The following is a 24,952-nucleotide window of genomic DNA, read 5'->3' as shown; positions in this document are numbered from 1 at the left end:
TAATGGATAATTAATCAAGTGATCATGTTTAGATTAAATAAAACATGATTAAGGTATTTCCAAAAGGATCTTATGAGTTTAAAAATGGATCCAGAACACTCGAAAATGGTGGGGAAGGTTCCGAGGGCTCGGAGGGATCGGATGCTCCGAACCATGTTCGGAAGGTCCAAACCATGAACGGAGCCAATACCCAAGAACGGATGCTCTGATGAGTTCGGAGGCTCCAAACTCAGATCGAAGGCTCCGATCTTGCATAGCCAGCTGTCCGGAATTAATTCGTCATTGATGATGTCATTGAGGGGACTTCGGACGCTCCGAAGGTGGATCGGATGCTCCGAAGTAGTGTCGGCAGGCATCCTCTAGAATCTAGAAACGTGGTTAGCTGACGGAGTTTGGACAGAGGATTCGGACGCTCCAATCAGGATCGGAGGCTCCAAACATGTGATCGGATGGTCCGATCGCTGTCTATATAAGGGGCAGCCGAGTCCATTTCTCAGTGCACCAATTCATCTTTTCTCTTCTTCTTCTTGTAGTTTTTTAGCTATTTAGGGGCTTTTTAGATGTCATATTGGCGAGCCGGAAATGGCTACGCGCTACGGGGTAGTAGCAGAGCTGTGCCTAAGTTTTGGGACTATCGCGATCAGCGGACTGATGACGGACGAAGGTATAGCTTTGGCTTCCTAAAATATTTATGAGTATGCAATAGCTTAGTTAAGGCTTTTAAAGCTTAATTATTAATGCATGGGTATTTGCATTGTAGAGCTGATGATAAGCTTGAGAACCTAGAGTTGGACTGCTAGGACTGCCTTTAGTAAGGTACGTAAGTACTGACTGAGATGGCCAGCATGATATATGATATATGTGTTGCATGAGTATGTGCTATCTGTTTTCCATGTTTTTATTGCTTTACCACATGCATATTTTTATACATACTGGACTGAATCCCATGAGATATGAGTCATGAAAGTTTCCATTGGTGATGAGTTACTCCTTATGGATTCGTGTCTGGGGAGGCTCAGCCCCTGGTTTTTCTATCATTAGGAGCGACCACGATGGTGGATTAGACGCTATAGTTGATAGGGGAATATACGAGCGACCCCGCGGACTAGCTATCCAGCACGGCGCTTTATATTCATGGCGCCCTGAGAAAACTGATTTACCCTTGTTTTAAAGTCATTTATGTGCTGCATATATTTTATATATCATTGCTTTTGTATTGAGCGTAGTCGCTCACATCCAATATTTTCTGTATATCTGGACACCTCATTCGATGGGGCAGGTGCAGGTAGTGCGTCCAGTAGCTAGGAGAGGCCAGTGACCATTGAAGATAGCAGGTTTAGCTGTAGGTTTTAATTGTATTTAGGATTAATTATTCGATTGGGTTGTATAATCAAATTTTTTTAGTCGGTTGTATTCCGCCGACCAGCATTTATTTAAGTCTTTTGCAGCGAATTTATGTATTTATTTTAATTTCATGCTTAATTATGTTCTAACTCTGATTAGGTAGTGGATCCAGGTTGGATCGCTACACCTCCTGACCAAAATCCAAGAAGTGAGGCGAAACAGGAGCAAGATCATGACTGATCCACTTCTCAAACAATAGACAATCTCAGCATTTATAAGTTGGCTAGGTGATAAGTGCATTTTATGCACTTAATTTTCATATGATTTTACTTGGCTTTTCTGATGTATCAAGCAATTTTATGCGTATATGTTTGTTATTTTTGTGATATGCAAGGATTGGAAGTTAAGTACCGAGAAGAGGCGCAAGAAGAAATCACAAGCCACAAACATTCAAAAATTATCGGAGATTCTAGAGACATAAAAATCCGATCTTCACCGTTTAAAATGAATTCAAGATGTTTTAAAGCTGTTGTAAAAATTTCAGCTCGATCCAACGGCTAAAACTCCGAAATATGATTTTTACAAGAATGTTGCGCGCTGGACACGAGCATCAGCGTCCAGTGCAATAATGATGAAAGGGCAGCACCCATGCGCTGCACAAGAGCACCTCTGCGCTATCTGTTCGAAAATCCAACGCCCCAGCACCAGTAACAAAGCGCTCCAGCGCCGGCCTGTGCGAAAATATGTGCAAAATTTTGAACTTTTAAAACTCTTGGTTTTGTTGGGCTTTCTTTAACGAGCTTCAAGCACATATAAAAGGGCCTTCAAGGATGCATAAATGAGGGTTGGAGGCCGCACAATCAGAAGAAAAAAACAGTGGCAACACGAGAGAAAGGATCGAGAGAAGAAGAGCTGCACACACGTTGAAGGAAGAAGAAGAAAGTTGGAAGAGAAAACTTCAAAGACGAAGGACACGGACGCTACTTCGGCTTTGTTTTCCTTATCTTTTCTTCTTTAAATTCTGAATTAATGTCTATTTCAAAGAACATGATTTTTTTTGCTTATTTTTTTTTATCATGAACTAAACTTTCAAGTCTAGAGGATGATGTAGCTTAGTGGAGACGACTTCTATGACTTTTTAATTTATTTGATTGAATTTCTTTAATTTAATTGTATTTTCTAAAATTGATTGTCTTTCAATTACTTGATCAATAATTTAATTATCATGTTTATTTGAAATTGGTGCTCGAGAGAGAGTATTTTGAATAGGACCAATATAAAATACACTGTTAATGTTTATATAGCTCGGGAGGATGTATAACTTTAACAGATCTTGTGTAGAACATCATTTTCACATATCATTAAGCCTAGATTTTTAATAGGGATATTGAAATCAAAGTTTAATTGATACATTCTATTTGTTGCTCGGTAGAGGAAAATAGAAATTCTTAAGTGTTTTTGGTTATTAGATGAAAGGAATTCATGAATATAAATTAATTAAAAATAGTTTTTGTCGAAACTAAGTGAAATCAAATCCTCTAAATATTTTCTCTCATTGATTTTCTCTCAAGTGTTTTATTTGCTCATTAGTTTTCTTATTTAATTTATTTGAATTTGAAAAAATCTCATTATTAATTTTCTAGATAAAATTTAGCATATTTTAATTACAAGCACTAATATAATTTTCAAGCATACTCCTCGTGGGAACAATACTCTACTCACTCTATATTAAAAATTGACAATCGTGCGCTTGCGAGCAAGAAATTACGCAACAATTTTTTGGCGCCGTTGTCGGACCAATTAGTATATATTTTAATTTAAATTTTTTTATTATTTTTAGTTACTGATTCATTGTTTTCTTTGTTTTGCAGTTTATGTGAAGATCTCAAAGCGTTGACTCTCTACTTTTTGATCCTGAGATCGAAAGAAATGCAAGAGATTTGAGAAAGTTAAGAAGAGAAGAAGTGAAAGATATGGCTAAGAATAATCCACCTCCTTTGGTGCCAATTAGAGATCACAGCCCCGTAGTCCAAGCTCACTATTCTGGAATAGCTCGTGCAACCATTAATAATGCTAACAATTTTGAGCTAAAGCCTGCACTGATCAACCCGGTTCAATAGAACCAGTTCAATGGAAGCGACATGACTGATCCTCATTTGCATCTGAGGATGTTTTTTGAGATCATGATACGATAAAAATGAATGATGTTTCTGAGGACATTATTAGATTTCTCTTGTTTCCGTTTTCTTTCAGGGATCAAGCAAGGTGTTGGCTTCAATCACTACCGTTGGGGAGCATTACTACTTGGGAAGACATGGAAGTGAAATTTCTAGCAAAATATTTTCCACCTGCCAAGTCCACCCAACTGATGATCGAAATCAACACATTTATGCAGCATGATTCTGAACAGCTGTACGAGGTTTGGAAGCATTACAAGGATTTACTCAAGCGATGCCCAAATCATAAATTTGCATATTGGGAGCAGATTGAATTTTTTATAATGGACTGAATTCTCCAACAAGGATGTCTTTGGATTCTTCAGCTGGAGGCACAATATTTGCAAAGGATCCTGCTCAGGAATATGAGATGCTGGAGCAAATGACAATCAACAGTTTTCAGTGGCCGACTGAACGATCTGGAATCAGGCAATCAGCCGGAATGTATGTCATGGATCCTCTTACATCTTTATCTGCTCAAGCCTCGGCTTTGACTTCACAGAAAGCAGTTATGAGCACTGAAAATTCTGAAGCTAAGGCTGTCACTATTGCACAGACACACATTCCTGACGAGGTCCAATACATTAACACTAGAGGCTATTGAGGATATCGAGGTACCACTTTCCTTAATTCTTATCATCCTGAATTGCGTAACCATGAAAATATTTCTTAAGCGAATGACAAGAATATATTGAATTCCTCTCCGAGATTTAATACAAATAAGGGATAAGGGAGGCTATCTTTGGAGGATGTGTTTAGTACTTTTGTGGTGGAATCTGGAAAAATGATGGCAATGAGTGAGTCTCGTCTCGATAGCCTAGAGATGCATATAAGCAATATGGATGCTACTATGAAATATTTGGAGACACAAATTGGGCAACTGGAGACTGAATTTAAAGATCACAACCGAGGTCAGTTCCCAAGTAATACTGAGATGAATCCAATTGAGCACTATGAAGCCAAAAAGTTGAGGAGTGGAAAAGAAGTTGGAGTTGGTGAACCGAAATCTGAAGTGGAGAAGGAGGAGAAGAGAGTTGAAGATGTTGAAGTTGGTGAGGGTAAGCCTATGGAGTTGAAGTTGAGCCTGAAGAGAAACCTATGTTTAAACCAAAGCTTCCTTATCCCAGAGATTCAAGAAGAAAGCATTGGATGATTAGTTTGCCAAATTTCTTGAGATTTTCAAGAAACATTATATCAATATTTCATTCATCGATGCTTTATTGCAAATACCGAATTATGTTAAATTCTTGAAAGAGGTGATTTCTAGGAAGAGGAATTTGGAGGAGTTTATGACAGTGAACCTGACTGAAGAATGCTGTGCTATCCTTCAAAAAAAGATGCCACAAAAATTAAAAGATCCAGGGATTTTTACTTTTCTTTGTACTATTGTTTCTTTTAATTTTAATAAAGCATTATGTGATTTAGGAGCTAGCATTAATTTGATGCATTTGTCTGTTTTCAGGAGTTTAGGACTTTGTAAGGTGAAGTACATGAAAATCGCATTGCAGCTAGCCGATAGATCGCTCATATATTCTCGTGGAATCATCGAGGATGTTTTGGTAAAAATAGATAAATTTATTTTTCCTACGGATTTTGTTGTGTTAGATATGAAGAAGGATGTAAATATACCGTTGATATTGGAAAGACCATTCTTGGCTACTGCTGATGCCAAGATCGATGTAATGAAAGGAGAGTTTTCGATGGATGTTGAAGGTAAGAAGGTAATTTTTAATGTGTTCAAGGAGGCTGAAAATCCATCCACTGAGAAGGTGAAGCAAAGTTTTTAATGCAGTAAAATTTTCAAGGGAGAAAAATCCGAAGGTTCCAAGGAAGAAGAAAGAGAAAGTAAAGTTCAAGAGGGTAATTTAATATGTTTGGAGGGTGAAAGAGAAGGGAAAACCTTCAAAAAAGTGGCAACAGACTAGAATTGGCATATAGTCGGGCTATGGACTATAAACAAAGCGCTTCTTGTGAGGAAACCCAAACTATTTTTGTTTATTTGCTTTATTTTTATTTTTTTATTTGTTTTTATTTTATTATATTTTTTTTTTGCATGAGGAAATTAGACATCAATGATAATTTTGATTGTTGTAGGTAAAAATTCAAAGCTGAAAGAGTTTAGGCGCCACCCCTGAAGAAGAGTAGTGGATGATCAAGATGATATCGAGTACTGACGTTCGGTGCCTTGTTTTTATTTAATATTGTACATTGAGGACAATGCACATATTTAAGTTTGGGGGTGTGAGAAATTTGAGAATTTTTTTATGATTAGAGAGTTAAAGGCATGATGTGTAAATATGTTGGTCTATGATGAAAAAAAATTTCTGCTGAAAAGTCACTGTTAGCTATATTTAATCTTGAGTTCTCTCATATATGCACGAATTCCATGATTTTCGATACTCCTAGCAATTAGAGAACAATTATGTGTGTAGTGACCCAACCCGGATCCACTACTAATCAGAGTTACGATAAAAGCGCATGCAATTAAACTTAAAGCGTAAAGATGCGGATAATTAAAATACAACAAATCTAATCGGCAGAATACAACCAACGATAACAATCGTGTATAAGTATTATTATACAACCAAATCGAAGGTTCAGGGTAAACAAATCCCTACCCTCTACAACCTCGCACTCTCCCAAGCTCAATCCTGTTGAGAGCCGCCTGGACCGTCCAGCCTCAAACCTGCCCCGCCACAAGGTACACCACGATACCCAAACACAGGGGTGTGAGCGACAACGCTCAATACGAAAGCAATGAAATAAATACAAATATGCGCACACAATATGATTTAAAACTCAAGTGAAAACACTTGCTCATGGCACCGGGAATATACAGTACCGGCTAGAGAGCTACTCCGCGGGGTACTCGTATATTCCATATCAGAGATGAGCCAACCCCATCCTAACCCGAATCCAAAACAGGATACAAGTCCCATATGAAAACTGTCATACCTTACTCGAGTCCAATATGAGATCACTGTTCCCTATGGAGACTGTCAATGACTCACATCTCTCCGGATGCAGTCACACGTAAAATCATGTATGTGCTAAGACAGTAAAACATGCTAAAACATGATAAGACATATAGCACATACTCATGCAACATACATGCAAATATATCATGCTGTCTATCTCGGTCAGTACTTACGTACCTCTAACACTGCTGGTCAAAACCTAGCTCCACTGGCCTATACTCCAAGCCTATAGTCCAGTCTACTGCTACTACAATGCCAATATCCATGCATCAACAATAAAGCTCTAAAATCCTTAACTAGGCTAATGCATACTCCTAAATATTTTTAGGATGCCAAAGCTATACCTGCGTCCGTCATTAGCCCTTTGCTGTCGATAGCCTCAAAACTAGGTCACAGCTCCGCGACGACGCCTAGATCACTAAGCCACTTTCGGATTTCCTGTAGGACGCCTAGATCTCAATAGATCTGAGTTAGAAGGCCTAGGAATTGAGAGAGAAGAGAGAAAATGAGCGAGTCACAAATGAACCTCGGCTCCTCTATTTATAGACGAAGTTCGGGCCGTCCGAACTAGGCTTCGGGCCCTCCGAACTGGTTCGGATCCTCCGATCATGACTTCGGATCGTTCGAACACGATCGGATCATTCGATCCTAACTTCGGGTCCTCCGAAGTCCCATCAGTGACGTCAGCCATGACGTAACCTTGCTGACGTAATTGATGACGTAAGCCATAACCCTGTTCGGGTCCTCCGATTCCACCGACGGAGCCTCCAATCCTCTTCGGATCCTCCGAAATCCTCTTCGGATCGTCCGAACTCCTCGGGCCTCCGTTCCTGACTCCGATCATGTTCGGTCCTCTGAACACCAGTTCGGTGCATCCGAACCTCCCGAGCCATGCCCACCATTTTCGAGTATCCTGGATCTATTTTCGGGCTTCGTTAATCCATTTGGAATTTCTTTAATCATGTTTTATTAAATTTAAACATGATCACTTGATTAATTACCTATTAATCATTACTTTTGGATATGGGTTATTACATTCTCCCCCACTTAATAAATTTCGTCCTCAAATTAAAGTCAGAGGAAAAGTACAAGATTCAACACGAATATTCTTTATTACAACTGAACAAGTACAAACTCGATACAAAGAATTACAAAATCTCAAAATAACTCGGGGTGTTCGGCTAACATCCAGCTCTCTAACTCCCAAGTAGCTTCTTCTGTACCTCTGCGCTGCCACTGTACCATCACCAACGGTATACGCTTGTTACAAAGTACCTTGTCCTTCCTGTCTAGAATCCGCAGGGGTTTCTCCACATATGATAGATCCTGATCTACCTTTACCTTGGTCGGATGCAAAATATGCGACTCGTCCGCCACGTACTGCCTCAACAAGGACACGTGGAACACATCGTGAATCTCCGAAAGATCGGGTGTCAAGGCCAGACGATAAGCCACATCCCCAACCTTCTCGAGAATCTCGAAAGGACCAATAAATCTCGGTGTCAGCTTACCCTTGCAACCAAATCTCATCACCTTCCGGAAAGGTGACACACGCAAGAACACATGCTCTCCCACCTCGAAGTGTAACGGTCTCCGGTGAGTGTTCGCGTAGCTAGCTTGTCGATCCTGGGCCGCCTTAATCCTGCGTCGGATCAACTCCACTGCATTATTCATCTGCTGAATCATCTGAGGACCCTCAACCTGACGCTCGCCAACCTCGTCCCAAAACAAAGGTGTACGACAACGACGTCCGTAAAGAGCCTCAAATGGTGACATGCCAATGTTGCGATGGAAACTATTGTTATAAGCGAACTTCACCAAGGGTAAATAATCATGCCACGCTGGGCCAAAATCCATCATCACCGCGCGAAGCATATCCTCTAAAGTGCGAATAGTACGCTCGGATTGTCCATCCGTCTCTGGATGATAAGTCGTACTCAGGCTCAAAGTAGTACCAAGGGCTTGCTGGAAACTACCCCAAAATCTCGAGGTAAATCTCGGATCTCTATCGCTGACAATGCTCAACGGAATCCTATGCAATCGAACAATCTCCCGCACATACAATTGCACCATCCTATCTAAGGTATAATCGCGGTTATAGGGAAGAAATTGCGCTGACTTTGACAACCGGTCCACGACATCCCAAATAGCGTCACAATTCCTGGAAGACATAGGCAAGTGGGTGACAAAGTCCATCGTCACATGCTCCCACTTCCACTCAGGAATCTCTAAGCTGTGAAGTAACCCTCCGGGTCGTCTAAACTCTGCCTTGACCTGCTGACACACAAGGAATCGGGACACGAACTGATAAACGCTGCGCTTCATCCCTTCCACCAAAATCGAGTGCGAAGATCCTTATACATCTTCATGCTGCCTGGATGTACAGAGAATCGACTATGGTGAGCTTGCGATAAGATCTCATCCCTCAAAGTAGAATTCTCGGGTACAACTACTTGACCAGAAAGACACAACAGACCGTCTCCCTGCAGATGAAAACCAGAAGTACTATCACTCTTAGCCAAACGGGCCAACTTCTGCGTCTTCAGATCAGAACAGTGAGCTTCACGGATTCGTCGATACAATGATGGCTCTGCAAGCACAGAAGAAACACGAATCCCTTGATGTTCTTTCTTATGACGGAATGTGAATCCTAAAGAACAACACTCCTCCACTTCCTTTGAAACTAAACTGGTACGAAGAGAACTCACATAGACCTTGCGACTAAGCGCATCAGCAACGGGTTTAGAAGAACCTGAATGGTACTTGATCTCACAGTCATAATCTTTCAACAGATCCATCCAACGACGCTGCCGCATGTTCAACTCAGCTTGAGTGAACAGATACTTCAAACTCTTATGATCGGTGAAGATCTTAAATCGTTCTCCGTACAAATAGTGACGCCATATCTTCAAGGCAAAGACAATGGCTGCAAGCACTAGATCATGAACGGGATAGTTCTCCTCGTGAGTCTTCAGCTGTCGAGAAGCATAAGCGATCACGTGGCCATTCTGAGTCAACACGCATCCCAAACCCTGGAGAGAAGCATCGGTAAAGACTACAAAAACACCTGATCCAGACGGCAAAGCAAGAACTGGAGCTGTCGTCAAACGACGTCTCAACTCACGAAAACTGTCTTCACAAGCATCAAACCACACGAAAGAAGCATCTTTCTTCGTCAACTGAGTCAAAGGCTTAGCTATCTGAGAGAAGTTCTCCACAAAACGTCGATAGTATCCTGCCAAACCAAGGAAACTACGAATCTCAGAAGCTGTAGTCGGACGCGACCAATTCAGAATAGCCTCTGTCTTGCTAGGGTCAAAAGATACGCCCTCCTGAGAAATGACATGACCAAGGAACACAACTCGGTCAATCTAGAAATCACACTTGCTCAACTTCGCGTACAACTGTCTCTCCCTCAAGACCTGCAATACAGTATAGAGATGATAGGCATGCTCATCCATGCTGCGAGAATACACCAAAATGTCATCGATGAACACCACCACGAACTTATCTAGAAAATCACGGAACACCCTGTTCATCAGATCCATAAAGACAGCTGGAGCATTCGTCAGACCAAACGGCATCACTAGAAACTCATAGTGCCCATACCGCGTACGGAATATTGTCTTAGGAATATCCTCCTGCTGAACTCGCAACTGATGATACCCAGACCAAAGATCAATCTTCGAATATACAGAAGTACCCTGTAACTGATCAAAGAGATCATCTATCCGCGGAAGAGGATACTTATTCTTCATTGTCGCTTGATTCAACTGACGGTAATCAATACACAACCGCATTGAACCATTCTTCTTCTTGACAAACAACACTGGGCTCCCCACGGCAAAAAACTGGGTCGAATATAGCCCTTACCAAGAAGAACTTTTAATTTCTTCTGCAGTTCTTTCATTTCTGATGGCGCTAAACGATAAGGAGTTCTGGAAATTGGTACAGTCACTGGCACTAACTCAATGCCAAACTCGATCTCCCTCACTGGTGGAAAACCTGGAATTTCCTTCGGAAATACATCTGGGCAGTCACGAACCACTGGTATCTCCCGGATATCTGGCTCTCCCAAGGATGCGTCAATGGCGTAGATAAGGTAGCCTTCCCCGCCAGACTCTAAAGCACGTCGGGCCTTCAGAGCAGAAACTACTGGCATCGGAGGTCGTGCTCCCTCACCATAGAAATACCATGACTCGTCATCCTCAGGTCGAAACTGAACAAACCTCTGATAGCAATCCACTATCGCTCGGTAGGCAGTCAATAGATCTATCCCAATGATGCAATCGAAATCCTCCATCGCTAGAATCATCAGGTTAGCACTAAGCTGATGCCCCTCAAAATCCAAAACACAACCCACAACTAGACGCTTGGCTAAAACCTCGCTACCCATAGGAGTAGAAACCACTAATAACACGTCTAGAGGAATATATGACAACTTATACTTCTTAGCAAAACATGCTGAAACGAAAGAATGCGATGCACCGGTATCAATTAAAATATATGCAGGAAAACCACATAAACTACAGATATCTGCAATCATCCGATCACTGTCAGCCTCTTTATGCTCCTGGTTAAGCGCAAAGACCTGACCCTGGGCACGTGGCCTCAAAGAAGAATGACCCCAAGAAGGAGTCTGAGTAGGCTGTCGCTGAGACTGCTGCGGCTGCTGGCGCTGCTGCGAAAACTGCTGCTGGAAAGGTGGCTGAACAGATGCCTGAGAACCTCCAGAACCACTCGCTGCCCCAATCAGCATCGGACAATCCCTCTTCATGTGACCCTCCTGGCCACACTGGAAACATGCAGTGGTCGATCGACCACACTGCCCTGGCGGATTTCTACGTCTGCACTGACGACAACGGTTCGGCCTCTGACCGCCAAAGTTATGCACTCCACCAGATCCAGAGGAAGAAGAAGAAGTACATCCTGGATTCTTGAAAGACTGTCCCTTAGGGCCCAAAGCACTGGCACTCGCTGACCTGGAAGAAGAAGAGTAAAGTCCCCTGTTCCTCCGAATACTGTCCTCAGCCTGGCGACAACGGTTCACCAAATCCTCATAAGTCCCATCGCCGCCCATAGCAACAATCCGATGAATATCAGGATTCAAACCCTGAAGGAAATGGTCAAACTTCGCCATAGAACTATCAGCAACATGAGGACAAAAAGGTATCAGATCAAAGAACTTCTACTGGTACTCCTCAATCGTCATCGTCCCCTGTCGCAAACTCAGAAACTCACTGGTTTTCGCCTGACGAAGAGCTGGAGGAAAATACAACCTCTGATAAGCAGTACGGAACTCAGCCCATGTGATACTCCTCTAGCTGCTATGAACGGTGCGGAAGTAGATCTCCACCACTTCCTCGCTCGTCCCTCAAGCATTAAGGCAAGAACCTCCATCCTATCCTCATCTGTGCAACGGAACTCCTGAAAACACTGCTCCATCCTCTCAAGCCAATCCTCCGCTTCTTCAAATGTCTCACCTCCCGACAAAGGCTTCGGGCTAACCTCCTTGAATCTGTGCATGCTCACTTGCTTGCGCTCCTCAGGCTATCCTTGACGACGTCTACGATCATTCGGGTCGCCCCAATGACCGCCGCCTCCGCTATCGTGGCTCTCATCATAATCTGCCATCTGTTACACAATAACAGATAATAACTTAATCCGCTTTACGAAATTCCCAGTGCAATGCGCTCTGATACCAAAAATGTAGTGACCCAACCCGGATTCACTACTAATCAGAGTTACGATAAAAGCGTATGAAATTAAACTTAAAGCGTAAAGATGCGGATAATTAAAATACAACAAATCCAATCGGCAGAATACAACCGACGATAACAATCGTGTATAAGTATTATTATACAACCAAATCTAAGGTTCAAGGTAAACAAATCCCTACCCTCTACAACCTCGCACTCTCCCAAGCTCAATCCTGCTGAGAGCCGTCTGGACCGTCCAGCCTCAAACCTGCCCAGCCACAAGGTATACCACGATACCCAAACACAGGGGCGTGAGCGACAACGCTCAATACGAAAGCAATGATATAAATACAAATATGCGCACACAATATGATTTAAAACTCAAGTGAAAACACTTGCTCATGGCACCGGAAATTTACAGTACCGGCTAGAGAGCTACTCCACGGGGTACTCGTATATTCCATATCAGGGCTGAGCCAACCCCATCCTGACCCGAATCCAAAACAGGATACAAGTCCCATATGGAAACTGTCATACCTGACTCGAGTCCAATATGAGATCACTGTTCCCTATGGAGACTGTCAATGACTCACATCTCTCCGGATGCAGTCACATGTAAAATTATGTATGTGCTAAGATGGTAAAACATGCTAAAACATGATAAGACATATAGCACATACTCATGCAACATACATGCAAATATATCATGCCGGCTATCTCGGTCAGTACTTACGTACCTGTAACACTGCTGGTCAAAACCTAGCTCCACTGGCCTATACTCCAAGCCTATAGTCCATTCTACTGCTACTACAATGCAAATATCCATGCATCAACAATAAAGCTCTAAAAGCCTTAACTAAGCTAATGCATACTCCTAAATATTTTTAGGATGCCAAAGCTATACCTACGTCCGTCGTTAGCCCTTTGCTGTCGATAGCCACAAAACTAGGTCACAGCTCCGCGACGACGCCTAGATCACTAAGCCACTTCCGGATTTCCCGTAGGACGCCTAGATCTCCCTAGATCTGAGTTAGAAGGCCTAGGAATTGAGAGAGAAGAGAGGAAATGAGCGAGTCACAAATGAACCTCGGCTCCTCTATTTATAGACGAAGTTCGGGCCGTCAGAACTAGGCTTCGGGCCCTTCGAACTGGTTTGGATCCTTCGATCATGACTTTGGATCGTCCGAACACGATCGGATCGTCCGATCCTAACTTCGGGTCCTCCGAAGTCCCATCAGTGACGTCAGCCATGACGTAACCTTGCTGACGTAATTGATGACATAAGCCCTAACCCTGTTCGGGTCCTCCGATTCCACCGACGGAGCCTCCGATCCTCTTCGGATCCTCCGAAATCCTCTTTGGATCGTCCAAACTCCTCGGGCCTCCGTTCCTGACTCCGATCACGTTCGGGTCCTCCGAACACCAGTTCGGAGCGTCCGAACCTCCCGAGCCATGCCCACCATTTTTGAGTATCCTGGATCTATTTTCGGGCTCTGTTAATCCATTTGGAATTTTTTTAATCATGTTTTATTAAATTTAAACATGATCACTTGATTAATTACCTATTAATCATTACTTTTGGATACGGGTTACTACAATGTGGATTTGTAAGGTGAATTAGATGAATTAACTCTTAACTCTTGTGATTTTTGCTTGAAACTGAGGTAGATTTTTATGAACATGGAAATGATTTAGGCAATTTTTTTGAATCAATTGAGTTTTTTTTTCACTATTCATTTGTTAGTCTTGATATGAAAAATACCAAACAAAAAATGAGTAGCTAAAAAGTTGCAAAAGAAAAGAAAAAGTTTAATGGCAGAGAAAGTAAGGTGAGGGGAGGCCTTGAAAAAAAAAAAGAAAAAAATTGAATTGAAATTCTAATCCAAATACAAGGCAAAAAGATGAATAATGTATTGAGTAGAAGGAAGCCAAGATAAATATCTCGCAATGCAATGCAAATAATATTTTAGCTACTCAATACTGCCCAAATTGAAAAAATCCAATCTCTTTGCTTGAATCCTGAGTTATTGATTACCATTGATACATATATCCATACTTATCTTCTGTTCATATACTTGAGCCTAAAAGTTAACCGAAAAAATCCTTTTGATCTGTGCAAATAAAGGTTGAACTTGGTGTAGAGTATTTTGAAACTTGAGGGCGAAGTTAATGATTTTATGAAGCTTACGGATTGCATGATTTTATCGAAAGTTGGGAGGGTATATGAGATTGGCTCCGAACCTATCTCTTATGAAGATGCAATGTCTAGCAAAGATAGGACACAATGGCAAAGGGTCATGAAAGAAGAGCTGGATTCACTTTTGAAGAATAATACTTGGAAATTTGTAGATAAAAAGAAAGATGACAGAATATTGGGCTACAAATGGATATACAAACTCAAATAGGATGCCACAGCAGCACAAAGGTTGAAGTTTAAAGTCAGATTAGTTGCAAAGGGTTACTCACAAATCGAGGGGTTAGACTTTAATGAAATATATTCTCTAGTGGTCAAACACTCCTCCATTAGGTTGATTCTGGCTATATTCACACAGCTAGATTAGATGTCAAAACGGCTTTTCTTCATGGTGACCTTGAGGAAACTATTTTGATGGAATTGCCAAAAGGGCATTCTTACACCAATGTCAAGAACAAGGTATGTCTATTAGAGAGATCTTTGTATGGCCTATAACAAAGTCCTAGACAGTTGTATAAGAAGTTTGATGAATTCATGGAGGAAATCAGATTCGAAAGAACTAGTTTTGATAGTTGTGTATACTATAAAACAAAGAAGGATCAATCAAAGACATATCTTTTGCTCTATGTGGATTATATGTTAATAGCAAGCAGGGATAAATTTGGGATTGAAAGGTTAAAGGAGGGGATAAACTTCAAGTTTGAAATGAAAGATCTAGGAGAGGCTAGAAGGATCTTGGGAATGGAAATTAAAAGAAACAGAAAGGAAAAGACTTTGCCCTTAAACCAAGAGTCATATTTTATCAAAGTTCTGAAAAGATTCAATATGGATGAGTCCAAAGCTACAACTATTCCCCTAGCACAACATCATAAACTATCACAAGATCAATCTCTAGTAAATGAAGATGATTAGGACGACATGGCAAAAGTGCCCTACGCCAGTGCAGTGGAGAGCATAATGTATGGAATGGTGTGTAGCAGGTCTGATCTAGCTCATGCCACAAGCGTGGTTTCAAGGTTCATGGCAAATCCAGGTAAAGATCACTGTGAAGCACTGAAATGGATCCTAAGATATTTGAAAGGATCAGTTAGCTTTGGACTAATGTTCAAGAAACAAGAGGATGAAACAAAAGCTATAGAGGGGTTTGTAGACTGACTTTGCAGGAAACTTGGACACAAAAACATCCTTAACCAGTTTCATCTTCACCATGTTTGGAACAACTGTGAACTGGAAGGCAATATTACAGTCGGTGATTGCACTATCAACTACAGAGGCTGAATATATAGTTGTAACTGAAGTAGTTAAGGAGTCAATATGGATGAAGGGATTGTCATTTGAGCTCGGTATACATCAAGATCAAGTCACACGTCATTGTGACAACCAGAGTGCCATTCATCTTTCCAAGCATCAGGTCTTCCATGAGTGTTCCAAACATATAGATATCAAGCTTCATTTCATCAGAGATATAATAGCCAAAGGAGAAGTTAATGTAGAGAAAATAGGGACAGAGTATAATCCAGCTGATGAATTGACTAAAACAATACCTCAATCCAAGTTTAAGTTGTGTCTAAACTTGGTTGGGATGGTGGTAAGGACTTAACATTAAATTTTTGAAGTTGGAGAGGGGTCGTTTATAGACAAGGTGGAGATTTGTTGGATCTCTGTCTATAATTGGTGACTAGGCCTCGTGCGAGGGAACTAAAGGCTGCTATTTGGGAGTTAGGAGTTGGGCTGGACTTTTACTCTTCTCATGGCCAAGGGATTGAATTAAATCATCAGCCCAAATTATTACATGAAGTGTTGGAAGCCCAATAGTGAGATAGCCGTTGGGGCCATTTAACAGCTTCTGTTATAAGCATGCACAAAGAGTTAGTTGAATGCAGTTCGAACAAAAGAGATACAGAAGCACACACACTCTCAATCATCTTGGAGACAATAAATCTGAAGCAAGGGAATCAGATTCAAGATTCAAAAGAATTATCAATCAAAGAAGAAGATCAAGCAGCTGGGGTAGCTCGGAAATCTTCTGGTTCATGTATTTGATTGTATACGAATGAATCATGGATGATTAAAACTTTTGTATTCGGATATTGAATTGGAATAATAAAAGTTGGTTTACTTTCCCGTGGATGTAGGCACATCATTGCCGAACCACGTAAACTATATCTTGTTGATATTCTTGCATATTGTTCTGTTATTTGCTTATATTGTGATTATCATTCGGGCATAGTATTCTACAGCTGAGGTTTAGATTACTTCTTTGTGTTCTTGGTGAATTTCTGTGTATTGGTGGATCGATTGCATAACAGATTCTATACTGGGTGAGATACATTTCCTACGTTGATTGTTATTAGAATATAAATTCAGTTCAGAATCTCAAGTAAAGTTCATTGAATTCGAGTGTAACCATAAGCGAGTGTATCTTCTCTCAGTTTTGTATATCAAACGTTACAGATTTCAACATCCCTGACAGAATATTGCACCAAACTCCAGAGTAAAGGTATGTCAAAGCATGGGAAACAGAGAACACAGTGGTTTCCAACAAACTCGAGCATTTTCATTCCGAACATCACATGACACCACCATTGTGCCGGTTTTAAGAGAATTCTTCTGCCTAAATCTCGACTGAACAAATAGGAATTCTTGAACACAAGCAGCAACCGATCATAGTATCCAGCATCTGCACCCCGAAGCATCTTGTGGCCCTTCAAACCATCTATCCCATGTTGTATGCATCGGACCATATGTTCTGGAAAACACATTTATATTAACAAAAGTAAAAATAGTTCAACGGTTGTATTTTTTCCTAAATAAGAAAGCAAGAACACCAAAGTTCAAATATCATTATAACCACATACTCAAACATACATACGCTAGGCGTACATAGTAGATATACAAGCAAGAGAAAGCTCTTACATTGGGAGTAGTGGATCTGGAGTTGTTTCAATACTGCTCAGTAGCCTATAAAAAAACACAATGTTCCGTCAAAGGTTTGGCAAAATGCAAATGGCATAAACCTAGCACGTACTGGAATAATCTTCTTCAGTTTTTACTTACTCTTTGCATGCAAACGACACTTTTCCTGTTTTCTCGATTAGTTCCAATTCCTCCTGAATGGCAAATATAGTCATGGAAACTACTTTATTCTTCCCATGTTGCATGGAGCATTCAATAGACAATCACAATATAGGGACAAAGAACAAGAACAGAAATCATAAATCCCTTTTGGCTGGAGTTCAATTCCGATGATACATTGGCTGAGATATATAATACATGTTTGGAACACTATCCCATGATTCATATATCCATCATCAAACCTCAACACATGACTGATAAAAAAAAGTGAAGCTATTCTTTATTTTTTACAGGAATCGAGCTAGTTTTTTCTCATCGCGGAAGACAACTCAATTAAAAACACAATCCCAAATCATCTTTTAAAAAAAAAAAAAAAGTATTCATGGGATAATGATAAAGAGAGAAGCACAACTTCAGTCACAAATTGTTAGAAAGACACGACGAAAAAGAGATAATACCGGCGCCTTTTTGGAGTAAGGAATCTATAACTGATTTGCACATCATCTCATAAACAAAGTACTCAGTTCCAACCGGACACAGCAGTGCCTTCCGTGGCATGATCTTATATTAAATTTCGGGTCCGAATATGTTAGTTCAACCCACTCTGATCCTAAGAACTACATACATCCTTTGCAAACTACAACTCTCTTCCCTATTTCTCATGATCCAATAATTACTATAAACAAATATAATAAAATTCCCTAGTGCCAAAAGGTATGGCTCCTTCAACGAACAGAAAAATCCGTCCTTCACAGTTCTTGATAATAATCCAACAACTACTAAGATTCATATTGATCGATTGAATTTCGAATCCACCACAAAATAAAGTTAAGCACGACCGAAAAATTTATTTGTTTTTTTTCAAATGTCTTGCCTAACTAGGAGAAATAGACAAATTTAACAGCGCTATCTAATCAGAAAACTCACCAAGAAAAGGCAAAAGTCTATCTATGCATTTCATGTTTCACAGCTGGCAATCAACAACGATACCAAAACCCAATTTCCCACATAACAAAACCAACAATATATATATACACACACATGTATAGATTATAATCATATATATGAGAAGAAATTCAAAAAGATGGGGGGAAAAAACCTCCAAGAATCGAGTTTCCTGCTCAAGTCTCTTCAATTCAGCAGCAATCCTGTGTTTCCCTTTCACATCTGTGGCGCCCACAACCGATCGCACCTCGCCTGAGCTTCCTGCTTGCATCCTATAATACTTGTAATGCGTTCGCTTTTTTATTTTAATTGCAATCAAGAAACGCACAAAAAAAAAAAGAGCCAAAAAACGGATAGTGAATTTGGACTATGCAAAGCACATTTTTAATCAGTTGTGATGACAAACTTGATGAAATTGGGAAATTCTTGGTTTGGAAAAAGTAAACAGAAAGTTGTAGTAGAAGTGAGAAAGACGCATTTTTTGAGTGGTGATTTCTTTCTTTACTTGAATTTTTGTCAAGAATCGAATGATGAGAGAAAGGTGGTGGGCTTTTTTTTAATTATTATTATTTTTTCCTTTTATTTTTTTTGTCTTTTCATGTTTCTTTGTTCCACCTAACGGAAGACTTTCGTCACAAGATCGATTTTTATGTAATGTAGTTGGATTCGTTCTCATATTCTAATGATAATTTTGGGCATGTCATTTGTTCTTGGCTTCTCCCTTCTCCTATAGGACAAGATGTCACATTAGCATTGATAAGCCTGAATTTTTATTTTTTTTAAATCCAACGGACGGTGGATTAAAGGCGCTTTTGTAGGATTAGTTGAATGCAAGATCAAATAATCATTAAGTTTGAAGGTTTGATTTCTCGTATCAATACTTTTTTGATAAAGTTAAGTGGTGTTTGAGATAGCTTTTAAGAAACAATTATCAACTTTTTCTTAACAAAATTTTCAAAATTTGATATTTGAGATAGCTTTTAAGAAACAATTATCAACTTTTTCTTAACAAAATTTTCAAAATTTTGAAAATTTTGTCACTACCTTAGATCATGTACAATGGCCGAGGATGTGGAGCGATGAAGCCCACATCCTTGGCCCACATCATTTTTGGCCCCTTCAAGGGGCGAGAATCTCGCACGCGGATATCCGCGTGCGAGGATGCAGTGGGCCCCACTCGGTGAAGCCCATTTTTTATCTTTTTTTAATTTTTTTAAAAATAAAGTTGATCTAACAGCCAGATTTTTCGGGTCGTTAAGATCAAACATCTGGCCGTTTTAAATTATTAAAATTAAATAAAAAATAAATTTAATTATAAAATAAATTTAATAATCTAGAGTTTTCATGGGGATGAATAATTAATAATGTATTTTTTTCTTAATTATGTGTGTGATTTGTTAAATTATGTTTTTAAATTTGTGTGCAAAATTTTAAGTTCTAATTATGTGTAATATAAAATTTGAAATATGAAATTTCCGTAATATTTATAATTTAATAATGTGTAATTTTAATTTTTTGTATTGTGCAAATTTATTTTGTTTTTAAATAAAAATATATTGAACGAAATAAAAAATGTATATTTCGACATACTCCCTACGACATCATTTCATCCTCGTAGCACCAAGCAATGAAGTTTTAATCGCTGACATCATAATGCTATAAAGTTATCAACTTCATCACACCAACATCATCTCACCATTAAACATGCTCTTAGTCACATAGAGCTTTCTCAATATACTTTATCCACTTGCGTAACTCACACGCTAATTGTAAGGCCCGTGATTATTTCATTTAATCCAAGATTATTTAATTTGAATTCGAGAATATTTAATTTGAAAATTTTTAGAGTTTAGATTTAAATTCTAATATTCTTAAATTATTTAGAATTAAAATTAAATTAAAAAAAGGTCCGAGGTCTATTTTGCAATTTTTGAAGTTCTAGGGGCTGAATTGTAATTTAGCTTGAATATATCCAATTTTAATTGATTAGTCAGCTTGTTATACGTGTAATTGAGTTATTTCATTTAGAAATTTTAGAGCAGAGATCGAGACTTCATCTTCTTCATTTGAATTTGATCTTCAATCATTCATATCTTTTGATCCGATTATCCGAATTTAATTCCGAGCATAGTTCCAGAATCCTTGCGAAGAGAGCTACGATTTGGTGTGAGTATTATTTTGTTTCCAGCATGTTTCAAAATCAGAATATTGGAGGAATCAGATTTTTATGCTCTATTCATGTTCTTGCGCTTTTATATTTTGTATATTCGAAATCGGAGCGAAGAACGAATATCGTTTGTATTTGTTATGATTTTCCAGCTATAGTTCGAACCCTTGCACCTTGATTGTGACGCCCGGGGCTGAAGAGGCAGGGAGTGATCGCCGGTGCCAAGAGGTTGCACGGACAATGAGCGGCTCCTGGTAGGCTTCTAGGCGGAGGGGGACATGAATGAACCGATCCCGTGCCGAAATGAGAGGGGATTCTGAGACTGTGTAGGTATGGGACTACATAGTTGAGGAGAGCTTAAAAGATTTCATATGTACTGCTCATATCAAGAAGGTGCATCTTCTTTTCGGAAGCTCATCACATAAGAACTCCAAAGTTAAGCGTGCTTGACTTGGGACAATTATAGGATGGGTGACCCCCTGGGAAGTTTTCAGGGTGCGTGTGAGTGAGGACATAAGCACGCTGAAAAGACTCGTCTTGATACAGTGGGGCGTTACAAATGGTATCAGAGCCGACCTCTCTTAGTACGGTATGGTTCGGGGACGAACCAAGCGGAAGCTGGTGGGCATGTGACGCCCGGGGCTGAAGAGGCAGGGAGTGATCGCCGGTGCCAAGAGGTTGCACGGACAATGAGCGGCTCCTGGTAGGCTTCTAGGCGGAGGGAGACATGAATGAACCGATCCCGTGCCGAAATGAGAGGGGATTCTGAGACTGTGTAGGTATGGGACTACATAGTTGAGGAGAGCTTAAAAGATTTCATATGTACTGCTCATATCAAGAAGGTGCATCTTCTTTTCGGAAGCTCATCACATAAGAACTCCAAAGTTAAGCGTGCTTGACTTGGGGCAATTATAGGATGGGTGACCCCCTGGAGTTTTCAGGGTGCGTGTGAGTGAGGACATAAGCACGCTGAAAAGACTCGTCTTGATACAGTGGGGCGTTACAAATGGTATCAGAGCCGACCTCTCTTAGTACGGTATGGTTCGGGGACGAACCAAGCGGAAGCTGGTGGGCATGTGACGCCCGGGGCTGAAGAGGCAGGGAGTGATCGCCGGTGCCAAGAGGTTGCACGGACAATGAGCGGCTCCTGGTAGGCTTCTAGGCGGAGGGAGACATGAATGAACCGATCCCGTGCCGAAATGAGAGGGGATTCTGAGACTGTGTAGGTATGGGACTACATAGTTGAGGAGAGCTTAAAAGATTTCATATGTACTGCTCATATCAAGAAGGTGCATCTTCTTTTCGGAAGCTCATCACATAAGAACTCCAAAGTTAAGCGTGCTTGACTTGGGGCAATTATAGGATGGGTGACCCCCTGGGAAGTTTTCAGGGTGCGTGTGAGTGAGGACATAAGCACGCTGAAAAGACTCGTCTTGATACAGTGGGGCGTTACATTGATATGCTGAGATTTGGATGATAACTTGTTGATATATGTTGGTTGAAGTATATTAGATTGAGTTTGATATCGTTTCGGTTATCGATTTTCAGTCGTTACGCCGTTGAAGTCGTTTTGATATTTTGTTGATTGAGCTGAACGTGATTGAACGCTTTGCCAATATATTGAGCTTATGATCACTTTATTTCAGATTATGTTGAAGCTTGACGACTCGAGAGTTTAGCCTTCGAACCGAAGAAGAAGTTGAGCTAGGTTTGAAGTGTTTCTTTGAAAAATGAATGATGAGTTTGAATAAAGTTTGATATATGTGTTTTTGGTGATATAATTTCAAATTTGGAATCACTCAAGAACCAAGAAGAAAAGAAAAGGTATAAGACGACATCGATTGAAAAGGGATATGATACTCGAGATCGATGATTTCTTGAGTATTCCTGAAGAAAATCACATACTTGTTGTGTATATGTTCTTGTTTTAGAACTAGAATTGTTGATCCATCACAGGTAGTGGATCTTTGATTATATTGATTATCTTTGATGTCGTATCGGAGATGAATTACCGAAAATGGATCCATCCAAGGTTCAGATGTGAATCTTGAGGCTTTGAGCGGCTTTAAATCTTTATCCAAGATCTGGTATGAGTCTTGAGGCCTGGAGAGGCTTTAATCTCAAAACCCAAGGTTGTATACGAATCTTGAGGCCTGGAGCGGCTTTAAATATCAATAAACGAAGTTTTTTTACATTATGAAATTTTCTTTTTATATCTTGAAATTGATATATGTTATTCTTGCATGTGTATGTCTTTTATACTGAGAATTATATTCTCACCGGATGTTTCGGCTATTATTTTGTTTGTATGTGAGCATGACAATAGAAGGGGCTGGAACAGGTCAAAGACAACCTTGAAAGAAGATGATCGAGATAAAATTGTGGACTCGGGGTTTGTAGCAGAAACGAGGAGATCTAGATCCTTAGCAAACATGTTAGAAATTCTATGTTTGGTTGTAGTTAAAGAACTCTTGTTCTTTTGATGGATTGTAAGCAACTAGAGGAATGTAAGAAATGCTTGTAAGCATGTTTAGAACTTGATGTTTATATGAATGCATGTTTTGGATTTGTTATAACATGTTTGGAAGGGTTTTTATATATCAGAAACGAAGCTGCAAAACAGGGCTTGTACCTGCCCAGGACAGGCCCGAGCTGCAGAAAATGCAGCTCGAGCGCACCCTGTTTTGAGCTTCTGTTTTGCGCAGCGAAAGGGAGTGCTCGTGCTGCAAATAGTTGCGGCTCGAGCTCACCCCCATTTGAAAAAAAAAAAATTTGATTTCTTGTCTTTTTAATTAAGGATGATTATTCTTTAATTGTCCTAAGATTGAGATTAGCAACTCGAGGCCTCACACTAATGATGCATGAGATAGATTATTCTAATAATAGTCTACCGAATGATCAATGAGAATTTTGAGGATGCAGTAATTTCAATCTTATGCCATACATATTGATATATTCATTTGATGTTGTATTTTTTTATTTTATTTTTATTTTTGAAAAAAACCAAATACCACATTGTGGTATCATACCATTGATAGCTTGTCTTGGTCTTGGCCGCGTTATAGATTGTAGAATAACAGAATAATATCTTAGTATGTTGCTATTTAATGAAAGTTGTGGTATCTATATTAACTAATTTCGATCTAATTAATTTCATGAATTTTATTTAAAATTACAATTTAACCTTTGTTATATAACTTTATAGATGAATTTTTTATTTTCCTAAAATATCATTATTTTTAAATCTTCAATCACATATCTGTCTATATTTTTGAATTCAAACTATTTGTAAAATTTAGATCCCTCCTAATAAAATATATATGAAATTAGTCACTAATTTGAAAATAACAAAAATTATAAAAAATTTCAAACTATATAGGCACACGACATGTGTAAATTTACACTTTATTAACTATTGTCAGCAATAATAAGTCAAAAATCCCAAGATTCAATTTAAAAAATAGAGTAGGTCTCGCATCTTACTATCTTATTAAAACAAAGCACCACTTAATAATCAAATTAAAATTAATTTGGTGAAGTCAAAGACGAAATATTTAAAATAATCTTCAAAAAACAAAAAAAATCTCTATCTTTATTTTAAGGGCTAATTGTCCTAAAATTCTCAACTTTGTCATCAGTCCCTTTATCAGAACAAATATATTTGCACTTCCTGACTAAACGTGTTTCTATGTTTTCACTCCCTAATTGATATCAAATTACCCAATTGACCTTATTTTTAATGAAAACCCACAAATAACTTTTTTTTATTTCTTTGGAACAATAAACAATTTTACTGCCTCCATCCTCTTTACATCGTGTTTCACCAACTTCAACCCTAACCCCCAAAATTGAAGAGATCGTGCATACGATATCCACTTACCATTAGCCAGTAATCCGTTTGGTTGTGTACCTAAATTTGAGGCGCATAAGCTTCTTCTTTCTTCAAGTGAGTCCATCAATTTTTCTCTTCTATTCTGTTTTTTGAATCTTGGTGTTCATTGTGCGAAAGAAATCTATAAACCTTGAAGTTAATAAGCAGTGGGGCTAAACAATCCTTGAAGTTAGGATTGCATAAATTTGGAGAAATAAGCCTAGGTGAGTTGTGGGTGAATTTCTTTCGTCAATCTTTATGAATTTCTTTTGTTAAATTGCATCGTTTTTAGTGAATTTATCTACAATTTGGTTCAGTTTAATGATTTCCTAATATTTGTGATTGTTATTGTGTGATTTTCTATAAATTTTTGACATTTTTTCAATGCAACCGATTTCATTTCCAAAATTTATGGTTTAGTATTATATTGATTTTGTGTTTCGTGTATTTAATTTTTGTAGGG

General features: G+C 39.4%; 1 protein-coding gene and 1 long non-coding RNA gene across 2 annotated transcripts; one reads left to right on the top strand and one right to left on the bottom strand.

The window, feature by feature from the left end:
- Window positions 1-16,802: 16,802 nt before the first annotated feature.
- Window positions 16,803-18,961, bottom strand: LOC140875404 (guanine nucleotide-binding protein subunit gamma 1-like). The gene is made up of 4 exons (XM_073279070.1): window positions 18,606-18,961; window positions 17,489-17,541; window positions 17,348-17,392; window positions 16,803-17,180 (listed from the first exon to the last, which is right to left on the bottom strand). Exons 1-4 carry the CDS (start codon window positions 18,720-18,722, stop codon window positions 17,096-17,098), a joined length of 300 nt encoding a protein of 99 aa, XP_073135171.1. The 5' UTR covers window positions 18,723-18,961; the 3' UTR covers window positions 16,803-17,095.
- A 1,518-nt stretch (window positions 18,962-20,479) lies between these two features.
- LOC140876506 (uncharacterized) lies at window positions 20,480-23,094 on the top strand. Its single transcript, XR_012148816.1, has 3 exons — window positions 20,480-20,617; window positions 22,265-22,326; window positions 22,945-23,094. It is a non-coding gene; the product is annotated as an uncharacterized lncRNA (long non-coding RNA).
- The last annotated feature ends 1,858 nt before the right edge of the window (window positions 23,095-24,952 follow it).

This window comes from Henckelia pumila, chromosome 1, assembly GCF_033568475.1.
Source record: "Henckelia pumila isolate YLH828 chromosome 1, ASM3356847v2, whole genome shotgun sequence".
NCBI classification, from domain to species: domain Eukaryota; kingdom Viridiplantae; phylum Streptophyta; class Magnoliopsida; order Lamiales; family Gesneriaceae; genus Henckelia; species Henckelia pumila.
The sequence above is the reverse complement of the archived record's forward strand: the minus strand, read 5'-3'. Positions and strand labels throughout refer to the sequence as shown.

Bases quoted from the DNA above. Each gene is read 5' to 3' on its own strand.
- LOC140875404 (XM_073279070.1), bottom strand. From the start codon at position 18,722: ATGCAAGCAGGAAGCTCAGGCGAGGTGCGATCGGTTGTGGGCGCCACA. The intron at 17,542-18,605 runs GTTTTTTCCCCC...TTTGCCATTCAG, and splicing joins AGGAAACTCGATTCTTGGAG to GAGGAATTGGAACTAATCGA. The intron at 17,181-17,347 runs GTAAGAGCTTTC...TGTGTTTTCCAG, and splicing joins CCAGATCCACTACTCCCAAT to AACATATGGTCCGATGCATA.